The sequence below is a fragment of the Lipotes vexillifer genome, unplaced genomic scaffold (assembly GCF_000442215.2).
Source record: "Lipotes vexillifer unplaced genomic scaffold, Lipotes_vexillifer_v1.1 scaffold149, whole genome shotgun sequence".
Classification (NCBI taxonomy): domain Eukaryota; kingdom Metazoa; phylum Chordata; class Mammalia; order Artiodactyla; family Lipotidae; genus Lipotes; species Lipotes vexillifer.
This window is the reverse complement of record NW_006779962.1, coordinates 2062261-2076411: the sequence shown is the minus strand read 5'-3', so window position 1 is coordinate 2076411 and position 14151 is coordinate 2062261. Positions and strand designations below refer to the sequence as shown.

General features: G+C 47.0%; 1 protein-coding gene across 2 annotated transcripts in view; it reads right to left on the bottom strand.

The window, feature by feature from the left end:
• The window catches only part of DDX31 (DEAD-box helicase 31), a 73593-nt gene that overhangs the window by 20351 nt on the left and 39091 nt on the right, over nucleotides 1–14151 (bottom strand). For both annotated transcript variants that reach the window (XM_007453106.1, XM_007453107.1), the window contains exons 17-18: nucleotides 10038–10119; nucleotides 2658–2769 (exon numbers count right to left, since the gene is read on the bottom strand). In XM_007453106.1, the coding sequence (XP_007453168.1) occupies nucleotides 2658–2769; nucleotides 10038–10119 (194 nt within the window). The remainder of the gene's footprint in view (nucleotides 1–2657; nucleotides 2770–10037; nucleotides 10120–14151) is intronic.

Genomic DNA, 14151 nt, shown 5'->3' with positions numbered 1-14151 from the left:
AGCCCTGGCCCCTGCCCGTGCAGCCCTTGGTCTTAAGGGAAGAGCGGCTCGAACCGCAGGGGAAGTGGCACTGTGCAGGTAAAGGACTCCGCCTTCTGAAATTTTCGTTCAGGACTCTGGAGTTCAAACTTAGGTTACCACAATTTTTACCACCTGAAGCTCTAGCTACAAGATGCAAGACAGGAGGGGAAAAAGGGGTAACTGCTTCTGGAAACTGACCACGATAAAGTTCAGGTCATTAGCAATGACTGGGTCAGAAAATGCAAAAGGAAAACAAATGCATACTTGGCCCAGTTTCCAGCGAGGTTTCTGCCACGAAGGCAAAAACCCAGCTGCTTTGTTAATTATTCATGAGGTGGGTTCTGAAATGGCATAAAAGGGAAGCAAGTCAGTAGTGGGGAATTTGCATATGCAGATTGAAATGCAAAAGACAGTATCAACTCCTGGGGTGTGGCAGTTACGTGTACATTCCCCCCAAACCTCCAGAACTCAATCCTAAGTAAGAGGAGAGAGAAGAATTGGGGAGAACCTAATGTCTGCTGTGGGGTGACCGAGATCTTCTGCGGGCAGTTTCCTTAAAAGATGATACATTTATTTCCTTCTTGGTACATAAACATTGGGGACTGGCCCCACTCCAACATCCTTTAAAAACAAGGCAAGTAACTCTGTTTCTTGGTATAAAGTTCAATGGTAACGATAACGAGAGAAAACACAAAACCGCATTCTCTAAGGACTATTGACTGTAAGTTTTACTCTGAGGACCCAGTCACACTGAAATCTTTGCAGGCTCGCTGGAACACCCAGATGACCTCTGACACTGACATCATAGCGGTGGTGTTCTTTCTCTTCACTGCAACTCTGCTATTAACCCTGAAATCCTGCTGCAAACACTTGATTGTGCATCGTACAGAAAGCTGACGTTGCCTAACTTTCCACAAATGACCAAACTCTAAAGTTCCACTGAGACAAACATTCTATTCCTCCTGACAGAATGTTCCAGTACATCTTTAAAGGCAGGTTCTCAGGAGGAGCCTTAGGAGTTGCCGAATTCACTTTAGGGAAACGCTAGGACAGGGTATTATCAGCAACCAGACTGGAATACACACTAATTATTTATCAGCAGTATGGGGCAATTACTGGGACGTCATCTCTCATCGTGGGTAGTTCTGATTAAGGACTGCCTAACTAAGGACTGCCTTTATGATGTGCTAAGGTATGTAACAGGCACTTGCAAATACTTGCTAACTTAGTTCTGCCATCTATTTCCATATGACCATAACCACCCGGTAGCCAGTCTCCCAGCCTTCACCCGTACGCGCAGAGTTTGTTCTCACTCAGCAGCAACTGACCTTTTCAGACCTGTCAGACCACATCTCTGCCCCAAGCCCTCCAATGGTTCCCCTTCCACTCGCGGTAACCAGGTCCCCTGGGTGGTCTCCATGCCCTTCCTCTGCCACCCCTCCCCTCCTTCCAGCCACACTGCTGTCCTGGAGTTCCCGTGCACTCTGACCCCCACGCCCCAACCTGCCTGGACGCCCTCTGTCGGAGCCACGGGGCGGCCCCTCGTGAGGTTTCTGCTCAAGCATCGACCTTCAGGACAGGGCTCACTCTGCCCTCACCCCTTCATCTCCCTCACTTGCTCTGTTCTCTCCATTGTTCTCATCACCTTTCCCTAGACTATCTAATTTATACGGAATTTACTTATTGTGTTTATGATGTTCATCTTCTGCTCCCCCACTAGAATGTTCTAAAGGTGACAATTTTTGTCTGTTCTGATCCCTGGTGTATCCCAAGCACCTGGAATGGCGCCCAATTCAATAAATATTTGTGAAAGGAATGTTGTTTCGTTTTTTTTTTTTAAAGATTCAATTCATAAAAAGAAGAAAGGATTCTATAGTGTTTATCTATTGGTAAGCCAGCCTGGCATTCTTCTCAAAATAGTAGGTTAACTATCGAAAAAAACTCTGGATCCCCCAACATGGGGGTAAGTCACTAGCCAAGACACACACGCTCCAGCATGAAAGACACGCAGCCGTTCTAAGCTCCCTTCTCCCGTGCTCTGTTCCGCACTCAAAGTGAACTGTTGAGTCCACCCTTAATGCTTGGTGATCCCAGGGGCCAACTTATCCTATAAAGGTACCGAATATTAAATTAGTACCTAACTCTTTTGTAAATTTCCCAGGAACTGGGTTCATGGCCTACGGCCCTTCCTCAGCACTGTTCTTCTCATTTTCCTTTGTACTTTCAAACAGGAACTGCTTTGGTCTAATGATTCCAGCCCTTGCCTTCATCTCTAATTTCCATCTCTACAACTACTCCTACCGACATGTCATATCTCTTCTATCTGGTTTTCTAAGAAAGAGAAAAATGGATCCCTGAGATCCAGGTTGCTAGGTCAAAGCTCTAGTCCTGATGTAAGCCAAGATAAAGCCTCATTTGTGCAAAACACGGGGAAGGATGAAATTAACATTTAATATCACTCTAAAGCCTTCCGTGCCTGCTTCCAAACCCCGCAGAATTAGGGAGATTGAAGGCTTCTGCTGGTGAGCAAAGACGCCTGGTTGGCCTCTCAACCTGTCTGGGGGGGCGTGCGGGTGGAGGTGGGGACGATGCCCTGCTGGGTTATCCACCCACAATCACCTAAGAAATCGACCAACCTTTCTTGGCCCCGGCGACCGTCCTCTCACTGGAGTGCACATAATCTTCAAACACTGTCTGCAAGACCGTGGCTCGCTCTCGGATGTCCTGGGGGCCAACGGGGCGGGGTTTCTGGGAGGGTGACGGAAGGATTAAAGGAGAGACAGTCAGAGTCAGGAATAATGAAGCAGTTTATAACAGATTTAATAACAGTAAAATCACACAGTAACCACAGAGGGGCCCACGAGGGTAATCCTTTCAATATTACTAGGGAAAAAAAGGGAGCGATGAAGGTGCTGAAGTCAAGTGAAGATGAGGGTGGGTGGCTTGGTGAGGGAGCAGATCACGTCTCTTCTTTATTTACTTATTTACTTTCCTTCCTGGCCTCTTATGACTCATGTTCAAAATCAAAGTCTACTGGAGACACTTTGGAATTTTCCAAGTCCAACTCCGGCCTTTAAAACATCACTGGAGGGCTTCCCTGGTGGCGCAGTGGTTGGGAGTCCGCCTGCCGATGCAGGGGACGCGGGTTCGTGCCCCTGTCCGGGAGGATCCCGCGTGCCGCGGAGCGGCTGGGCCCGTGAGCCATGGCCGCTGAGCCTGCGCGTCCGGAGCCTGTGCTCCGCAGCGGGAGAGGCCGCAGCAGTGAGAGGCCCGCGTACCGCAAAAAAAAAGAAAAAAAAAAAAACATCACTGGACACAAGCAGTTTTTAAAGGCATCTTGTATGGCCCGCTTAGGCCTTCAGTCTCCTCCCCTGCCTTATACTCATTGGTGGAAGCCTGCCCGTTCCTGTCTAAGAGCATCCCACAGTCACCTGACCACAGGTGAGTCTGTCCTTGAATCTGTACAGCATGCTTCCTCATTCCTAGGAGGTTCAGACTCTGAATGCTTCAGATTCACTCTTTCAGCCCAGACCTCTGTGCTGAGTTCCCAGGAACCCACTGAGGAGTGGGCTGCTCCAGCAAACCACATTCAAGACGATGGCATGGCTCTTTGCAGCCAACAGTCCCCTCTGTAAGAACTCACATCTGTCTGTATAAAAGACCTTACAGATGGAAAATATTAGGAAAATAAAAACTTCTTTTCTTTTCAGCCTTTAGCAAGCCCAGAGAAAAGATTTCCTTTCTTTATGTCCCCCTAAAAACAAGTGGCTTTTGTTTCCTGCATCTTAACACGAATGCTTTCTGTTGAACACGAAACCAAGATCCAAAAGAACCCGATCTGGCTAACGTGCCCCCCAAAGATGTTGATTCTTTGGATGGTGCCAATTAAGCTCTACCCACACTCACCCCCCAGTGTGGGTCTCACTAGCGTGAGATCCAGCTCATGCTGCTTTTAACTCCTGTAGAGGGCAGGGTGCGAGCCCCTGGGTCTGGCTGACCGACCCTAACCCCGTCACCCTAACCCCATCACCCGGGTCTTTTTCACATTTAAAGCTGCCGCAGAAAGAATACAGGGAGGGGAAGAACAAGCCTCCTTCTTTGGAGAGACATTCGTCTCTGTGTTAATAGAGACTTCACAACCTGAAAATGTTTTTAGTTTAGTCAAATCATCCCAGCTACCTGTTTGGTTGATGACAGTCTATCCGATTTCACGGTACATGGTCCCCCTAAGGGTTTTATCCACTCAAATGTCAAGAGAAAAGTCACTCAGGAGCTGTGTTACGAAAGTGGACATTTGCTGTTGTCATTAACAAGGATTTTTTTTTTTACCCTCTTAACTGATGTGAAATGCAAACTTTTTTTTTTGCTGCCCTCTTTTCGTTAAGCCACCTCAGCAGCGAAACTGTCACCTTCCTTGCGTTTTTTTTTTTTTTTTTTTTTTTAATATGAATGTGAAATTAGCAAGGATGCCCTTTCCCCTGGCGGACAGAATCCTCTGTTATTAAAAAGTAAAGCACTTTAATAATGAAAACTTTTTCCTCTTTTTCCTGTGTTTTAACTGTTTAAAATTAATGAGAAGGGCAGAATGGTTGTCAAAGCGATATTGAAAGCCGGGCAGCCAGGACCGAATAAGCACAAAAATCCCTCTAGAGTGTTAAATAAACAGGGCTGCAGCCCTCTCGAATCCCTCTGTTGGTTATTGTATACATTCTGTAACAGCTCTCAGAATAGATCTGAGAGCCAGGGAGGCAGAGAGGTTTCAGAATTCCAATAAAGGCCTCAAATTAAAGACAGCCTGGTGCGAATTCCAGGAGAAAATTAAAGAGACCTCAAGCTTAAGTGACAGGTGACTTGCTTCTGTGTCACAACTGTCAGGGGATTTAGTGATAATATGGCAATATATTACAAAGGGCTTTTCTTATTTCCCCCTTTAGGTTTCAAAATGAGGTATCTTTTCTTCCCAACCCCCCCCCCAAAAAAATTACATATACACATACATATAATGTGAGTGTGTATACTAGTGAAATATGTAGAAAAAACACGATAAAACTAGGTTCACATGTTTGAAACGATGAGGTCACTTTAGTAGAATATAAGAAAAAGTTAATGGCAGAAAACATAATATACTTAGGAGAAAGAAGGTCTTACCCCGCCACTTCCAGAAATGCTTTATTTTAAAATTGCCCCTCTTGAGAATGAGTATTTTTCAGCTGTCTTCTTGGGAGGACAGTCTGAATTTAAACTGAAGACACAGGGAGCAGAGTCATGCAGTGCTGGCTCAGCCCCAGACAGGTGAATGCTCCCATAACGAGAGGGGGTCAGAGCCCGGAGGGCACATCCCGCAGCACCTGGCCAGGGGGGCGGGGGGGGGGGCGGCTCTCCAGCCCTCAAAGACGCAGGCTTAGTCCTGCTTCATGAAGCAACTTGCAACTAGCAGACTGTGGGTCGTCTAGAAAAATAACATCTCCAAAGGTCCAGACGCACTCAATACCCTTTTTCTGTAAAGACCCCACTGATCTTGGAGAGAAGAGACACTCCACAAAAACTAGGCTCGGGGCTTGTGACCTTATTTGAATCTCTCACCATGCCAGTGAGCTTTTTGTTAGGATGAGTTTACAGGCGTATTTCATAGGACAAAAAAACTTTTAGGAAAAACATGTTTGGGTTTGGGTTTATACTGTGAAGATGAAAATTCATGCCTATCAAGAGGCAACAGATGAGTCTAAGACAGCTGCGCTGGATTATTTTTGTTGTACACAGTTTTAGGTGGTAGCATTTGGGCGGGGTGGCAGGGGGGTGGTTATCTGAAGCATGTGTCTTGAAATCGCCAACTTCTAAGGCATTTTTAAACTAAATGGAAGGATTTTGTTTTAATCATTTTATTGCCAAGCTGAGTTTTACCCCCACGGTCCCTAGAACCTTCTGAGCGCTTCCCAGTCAAGCTGAAAGATCAAATTTATTCTCTTTGTAGATGGCTGAACATTCGCGCACCCAGACGTAGCTATATATATTTTATACACCTAAATATGAAATATACATTTGACAGATGCTTCGCTCGCTTGCGTTCTGTTCACAGAAGCCCCAAAATGTATATACGCCAAAGGACATTTACAATGGCCTTCAACCAAGCTGGGTGAAGACGGGCATTATGATGAGGTGTCTGGCTCGGTGTGTAGAAGGCCCGGCTACTGAGCCCACATTCATCTGTCCGGCACCAGCCTGTGTGCCAGAGAGAACTGCCCACATTGAGGATACCAATTAAGACGTACTGTATTTAAAACAGAATTAAGGGACTTCTCTGGTGGCGCAGTGGTTAAGAATCCGCCTGCCTATGCAGGGGACATGGGTTTGAGCCCTGGTCCGGGAAGATCCCACATGCCGCAGAGCAACTAAGCCCATGCGCCACAGCTACTGAGCCTGCACTCTAGAGCCCACGAGCCACAACTACTGAGCCCACGTGTCACAACTACTGAAGCCTGCAGGCCTAGAGCCCGCGCTCCGCAACAAGAGAAGCCACCACAGTGAGAAGCCCGCGCACCACAAGGAAGAGTAGCCCCTGCTCACTGCAACTAGAGAAAGCCCGCCTGCAGCAACAAAGACCCAATGCAGCCAAAACTAAATTAAAAAAAACAAAAAAACAAAAAACAGAATTAAGGGCTTCCGTGGTGGCACAGTGGTTGAGAATCCGCCTGCCAATGCAGGGGACACAGGTTCGAGCCCTGGTCCAGGTATATCCCACATGCCGCAGAGTAACTAAGCCCGTGTGCCACAACTACTGGGCCTGCACTCTAGAGCCCGCAAGTCACAACTAATGAGCCCATGTGCCACAACTACTGAAGCCCGCGCACCTAGAGCCTGTGCTCCGCAATAAGAGAAGCCACCGCAGTGAGAAGCCTGCATGCTGCAACGAAGAGCAGCCCCACTTGTCGCAACTAGAGAAAGCCCGTGCACAGCAACGAAGACCCAATGCAGCCAAAAAAAAATAAACAAATAAATAATTTTAAAAAGCTGTTAAAAAAACCCCCCAGAATTAAAAGTTGTAGCCAGCATTTACTTTATTCTCTTTACTATTCACATGAGGCATGCACATAATATACTCTTGCGGGCTGTTTATCTATGAGATAATTAGTAATGAAGTCAATTTAGTTTCGTTTTTCTTTGTCCTCTGACTTAAAGGTAAATTTGGTCAAACAAGTGGTGTTTATGGACGTGTCATCTAGAACCTGGCATGCTTAGTTGAGTTTTCTAAGTTAACCAGTTATTTTGGTGTCAGTGAAAGCCCAACCTTGATTAGCACTTTTTCTTTTTAAAACCAAAGACCAACAGATCTTAAAAATATCAAAACATCCTGTCCATCTGAGCAGCAACTCAGGGTTGAGGTGAACTCACATGGCCCAGAGTGTGCAGAGCATGCTGGGCCTCGTTTTATTTAAACCTCACAGCAACCCTCCAGGATGGGTACTCGTGCTGTCCTCATTCTACAGATGGGGAAATTGAGGCTGGGGAGAAGGAGATAGTCTGCTCAAGGCTGCAGAACGAGTGGCTATAAAGCAAGGACTCGAACCCAAGTCTGTCCGACTCTGGGCCCCAGCTCTCACCCACAATCTTATGAAGGCTCCTCAAGCCCCAGCCAGTCTTCAAGGCTGGCCTCAGGCCACAGAAAAGGCTTAAGGAGAGGAACTGGGGCTGCCAGGCCACAGAAGGGCGGATGCTAACAGAATGGCTCTGGCTTGTCCCCCGAAAGAGCAGAGGGAACGTTCTCTTGCTCTGGAGGAGCGTCCTGCCGGAGGGGCCCTGCACCCGTCCACAGCTTCCCCAGAGACGCGCAGGGGCTGTACACGCCCATCGGTGCCTGGGAGAGATCTGGGCTGTGTTCAGGGGGTAAATACTGACACCACAGCCGGTCCTGGAAACAGTGTAAGGCTAGATTATTCAAACCTTTACCATCTCATTTTGTAATTCTGTGGCTTTGCTCTTATTTCTGGAGAGCAGGCAGATGCCAATTGTCCACTTAGTGTGAAACAGCAAAAAAAGGCGCTGGGCTTCATGTCAATGAGTCTGGACTTCAATTCCACACCTGCTACTAACTGATGTAACAAAATCATCATAATAATAGTAATAATAATGAAAACCCTCTGGTACCCGTGTTGGGACTTTCAGGTTATTTCCTACTCAGCCCTCCAATCTCCTTCTGAGAACACTAATATTATCTCAATTGTACACAAAAAGAAATGTACTCATGAACCTTAGGAAGGTCCAGTACTGGCCCAAAGCCACACAGCTGGTGAGATGAGGAACTGGGCCCTAAGGCCATGCTCCTGACCACTCTGCTGTTACATGCCGCCTCAGACAGCTCCCCAGGTACCCCTGTTTATCCCATGTAGCTGTCCCGGGGCTATAATTAAATAGCTGTGGGAACATTTGAAAAAAAAAAAAACAAAAACCGCTTATGTTTTGTATCCTAGGCATCCAGCATTTCCTATGGCTTTCCAGATACTATCTCAATGGCCCCTTCCCCCCCCCCCCCCACCCCGCCAACTAGAATTTGCAGTAGTTTCCAAAGAACAGAGAAGTGTACCAAGACCAATGAGTGTTTCCTTTCTGGTCAGTTCACTTGACAACAGACTATCGATAATATGGGATGGTCCAAAGTCTCGTGTGCCCTGGTTGTTCTATAATGAAATATCACTTAAAATAACGTGTTGAGCAATCGAGTCCTTAATCACTGTCTTGCTCACGGGGATCTTTGCTGTGGTACCATTTACTGACCAAATTTCACCTTTATGAAAATGGCTAACGTTACCCAATTTAACAAGCACTTTAGTTCCAAATTCCTGGCTTAACTAATACTAACAGAGGCTTATCGGTGCATGGTGAAGCACAGGTGCTTTGCTGCTTTCACACCAGGAGAATCAATGATTATTGTGCCCTTGTGAATGTTCCTTCAGCTCTCTAAGCCTCGGTTGTCTCATCTATAAAGTGGGACAGTAACATCTGCCTCATAGGGCTGCTGAGAGGATGGAACGGGACCAAGCGTGTAAAGAGCTTAGCACAGTCCCAAGTCTGGAACACACGCTGTGGTAACGGACACTTGATTATTTCCTCTCCTTTTCTTAGATACATTTCCGGAGGTACTCTCTGGAACAGAACTTAAGTCGGGGTCAGCCAGATGGAGTCCTTGCCTCAGGGAGAATATGGATCCAAATAAAGACACATATTAATGCATAAAAGAAACTCTTAAACTTGATCTATTTGGCTCTGACTTTCCAGTCTATCCTCAGGCATCAGAAATGTAAAATATCCAAATAATGAAAATTTCATGGACGAAATTACGCACAGCAACATCATTACACACACACTGACAAGTACATGTGATACACTGAGTAACGCGGTAGAGTGGGGGGCGGAGGCGGGGCAGTGATTCCGAGCAGGGGGGAAGCCTCGGAAAAGGAGCAGGAAAGGATCCTGGGCTGTCTGCAACTGCTCAGGATCTCCATGTGGAACTGCGCGGATAATAAAAATTTTTCTTCTTAATGATCTCAACTTCACTCTTCCTCTGTGTATACGGAACGTTAAAAAATGGATGAACTAAGTGTGTGTGTCCGAATGGAGATTCCGAGCTATTTATTTTTTCCATGCTTTCCTGGGTGGACGGGTCTAGCCAGGTGTCCTTGTTGATGATCTGGAGGGGAACCACCAGGGCTGAGTGTGTAACGCTGCCTCCAGACTCATTCTGGCCTGGGATGAGACCTCCTTTCTGGGGAGCTCGCTGCCGCCTGGCAGACGCGCAGGATGGACTGGAGCCCATTAACTGGATGAGCCCAGCAAACATGTCCAGGAGCAAAGACAGAGAAAAACACCATCAAGATGAGGCCTCACCTAATGTTCATGGTCCTTAAAATACACGTTTTACTTGACAGAGGCAGTAACTGCCCCGTACTCAGAATCACTGCTTCCCCAAATCAGGAAATGCGTCACGTCTGTTAGCAGCAAGCACGATAAATAATAAAACTCACCTGGCTTCCCCATCGTCTCCCTTTAAAACAATCATCCCGTGTCAGAACAGACAAAATATCTTCCATCTTTATCTCAGAAACACTGTAAAAGGAAGGGCATATCGAGGTAAACCTTTGGTTCTTTCAAAAACATTTGGAATCTTGATGCATAAAACTGGCCTCTCATCAGACTAATTTGACATAAAGGAGAAGCAACACTTGGTCAGGGAAAGGGAATGTTTTCCCAAACCTTTAGGAATTTGGAAGGAAGGGGCCCTCTATGATATTAAAGGGACAGACAGGGTAATATTCCCAACAATTTCCTTCCTGCCTGATACATTTACATTTATTTAGAATTTATACATTTATTTAGAATTTATTTATACATTTATTTATACATTTATTTCGAATTTCCTCTATAGGGATCATGTCATTATTTCTTAGTAAATCTGGAACACTAAATAAATAGGCCTGCTCATAGATAGATGACTGTGCCTTGAGAAGACGACGAACTAAAAAACCATTTCCGACAGTCCCTTTAGTTTCGTACTTAAAGGAAGGAGGTGGCTGAAGACCCTTAACTGTGGGGCTTAACCAAACACCTGAGTGAAGGTAAACAGGTGACCAACGCCCATCGCCCATCATGGCACCAGAACTCTCTCCTAATCTACCCTGAGGGATCTTTGCTGCTCTAGTCTCTTAATTATTCAGGGGTGAGGACCAAATGATCTCTGGTGAATCTAGAGCCACATGCGAATGGCTGAAACCAGAACTCAGGCTTCCCTTGTGAACAGAAGCCGTCAGCAGCCAGAATAAGACACTCCAAGCTGCCTGGCAGGGGAGTCTGGACAGCCCACCGTCCCCCACGGCTCTGGAAGGCCCCAGCCTTCGCCCCAGGAAGGGCACGTGGCAGAGTCCTGTGTTAGAGGCGAGGAGGGAAACAGACTCCCCAGGGAGAGAGGAAGAGGGAAGGAGGAGCTCTGGGGGAGAAAAACAGATCATAAAAACATAAATGATTTTCTTGTATGTTGCTGGGTTTTTTTTTTCCCCTAAATGTAACAGCAAATTAAAACATGAATGGCAGCCTCTTCTGTGGAAGAAGACAAAGGTGACTTTCCCCCAAAGGTGACTCTGACAAAGCTATGAATGAACATGTCATGTCTGTGACATGATCTGCCTGAGCTGTGTCACCGCTTCCCCGTACACCCCCGGCCCCCAGCCCTCACCGTTCTTTCTTCGCTGCCAGCTCACAGCCACGTGGATTCGGAAAATATTTTTACAGAGTCAACCAGAGAATGCAGAGTACATACCAAGAGTGTCGGAGTTGGGGGGCGGGGGAATGTTCGCGGCTTCCAGGAAAATCTGTTTTTCATATGGGAGAGAAATGTTACGGCTACTGAATTTGCATCTCATTTATGCGTGGAAAGCTGAAGGAAGGTAAGAATCAGAGCCCAGCCCCGCCTTTTCCTTTTTCTAGCTGACCTGCCTCTATTCATCACTTCTTTTCTTGAGGAAAAAAAAAAAAAAAGAAGAAATACAAAAGTAAAAGCAACATAAGAACTTGGGGTCAGATCTTGAAGTGGGGAGAAAGGAAATAGGTATAAAGGCATTCGCAGCCAGGGATACACAAAGAACTAGATACGCCACAGAAAGGCAGTTTTCTTAAATGTTGACCTTCAGCCAGGGCACGGCTCGTAGGCTGTATGTGTCCATATGACAATGTTGGGGGACCATCTACCCTAAGTGAACAGGAGATGGGACTGAACTGGAGTGATTTACAGCTGAAAAGGGCCTTTTCCTCCTAGTCTAAGAAATCACTGCTTCTGAGGAACAAAGCACATCTACTCTGCTTATTTATGGTTCTATCAACAAACCCGAATCATCCCACCTCACTATGAAGAGAGACAGCTAAATAAATTCAAGGAACTAACTGTCTTATGCCTGATCTAAGAAATAACACATTTCGAGGAAGCATTTACATTTTAATAAACCAATGACGACTTTCACTAGAAACACGTTTAAAGGAGAAGCGGGAAAAAGTGGAGAAGGTGGCAAATACCAAGAAGTCAGAAGGCTGCAGAGACAAAGTTCTGGGCGTTCAGACACAGGCGAGGCGGCCCGGGGCACCTGTCTCTTGCCCTCTGCTAAATTAAACTGTCAGGGCGAGTTCCACGCGCTGGGGGTATGGGGGCGGGCGGCGATTTCCTGCGATGGCCCTTGCTGCTGAGAGCCTCCGCCTGCCTTCCTGAATCTTCTCTGTAATTCATCAGCCGTCCCAGCAGCCCGCCGCCGCCTGGCTCTCAGGTTCTCAGGCACCAAACAGGCACACACGTCTTCCTCCTTTTTTTGATATTTAGACGTGTACCTTTTGTATTCCAAGAATCTTCAAGTCTGCCTCTTTCCATGGCATGCTTTGTAATTAGTTCTTGTTAGATTTAGTTTTCGTTATTAAGTCAAAGAAACAGTTTCTATATAGATCCCCAACATACAGCCCTTCCTCAAACAGAAATCAGCACGTGCAACGCACGGCAGGATCGCGGCGACAGATCTGATCATCGCTCGGGTTGACTACGTCTCACCGGTGAAGCAGCCAGTGGTTCAGGACCAGGCACTTCAATAGGTGAATTTTCAGGGCAGAAGCCAGTGAGGCTGGACTCCTACAGGACTCTCTGCCCCTTAACTGAACGTTCTTACACCCCCTGTAAGAACATTCTTACAGCACGTAAGACACGAATCTCTTCCTTGCAGGTATCTTCCAGTCTTCGTCCTTCTGAACTTCCTCCCCGAGGCTCTGGCATCACTGAGTTCTCTCCTGACTGTGAACCTTATGCTGAATTTCCCAAGAATGCTGTGGGCTCTTTTTCCAGAAAAGATCATCAAAAGGGAGGGCTGTCGTTTTTTTTTTCTTTTAATAAATAAATAAATTTATTTGTTTATTTTTGGCTGCATTGGGTCTTTGCTGCTACACATGGGCTTTCTCTAGTTGCGGTGAGCGGGGGGCTGCTCTTCATTGCGGTGCGTGGGCTTCTCTTGTTGCGGAGCATGGGCTCAGCAGTTGCAGCGCGTGGGCTCAGTCGTCGTGGCTTGCGGGCTCTAGAGCGCGGGCTCAGTAGCTGTGATACACGGGCTTAGTTGCTCCGCGGCATGTGGGATCTTCCCGGCCCAGGGCTCAAACCTGTGTCCCCTGCATTGGCAGGTGGATTCTTAACCACTGTGCCACCAGGGAAGTCCCAAGGGCTGTCCTTTTTATACCTTTAAAATATACCCAGCTCACCAATGATTCATGTTGGTGCTAATTATTATTTTCCCTTTTTCAGTTTCAGGCTTACATTTGAACCTTCCATAGCATCAACTGGAAGGCATTTATTCGAGAACAACGACGAGAGGGAGAGAGGCAGAGGCATCTATGCTGACGACTCTGTGCTGGACCATCACCCTTTGACTGCGGAACTGTCTGCACCCGTTTCTCCAAGGAGATCACATCACAGTGAACGAGCAGAGGAGGCCAACCAGAGAGAGCTGCTGACGGGGAGGAATGGGAGACCGTGAACTTGTGGGTCTAGAACGGAAGGAGGAGGGAGCCATGGAGGCAGAGAGAGGCTGCCAAGGTGCAGTGAGTCCCTCTTGTGGGACAACACACCTCTGAGAATACCTTCCACACGTACACGAATCGCCGGAACAGAGGGAAAAAGCTACGGCGCTGGGACAGGTTTCCATTTCGACCCCCCTGTATTTCTGGAGTGTAACTGCCTGATCGGGTGCCGCCTAGACTCGGAAAGGGCCACAGTGAGAAGTCTGATGCGGCCTCCAGCCCCCGGGAACTCAGAATCCAGCTGGAGATGGAGCTCCTGGTGAAACGTTGACTGATCTACATGAGATTTTCTCTTACAAGTAAGAGAAGAGATGCATGTCTTCCTGAAACAAACAAAAACCACTCCTTCAACTGACGAGCTGTATCAAGATGAGAGAATTACGTAAGAGGAAAACCCACACCATCTTCATTTTTGCCCTCTTGAATTCATCGGGAGCAGGTCCTCGCCTCCCCCAACACTGAGGGGTGTGAAGCACATTTTCTGAGAAAGCTTCATTCCACGGTCACACCAGCAATCTTGAAAGAGTGGTGAGAGGGTTGCAG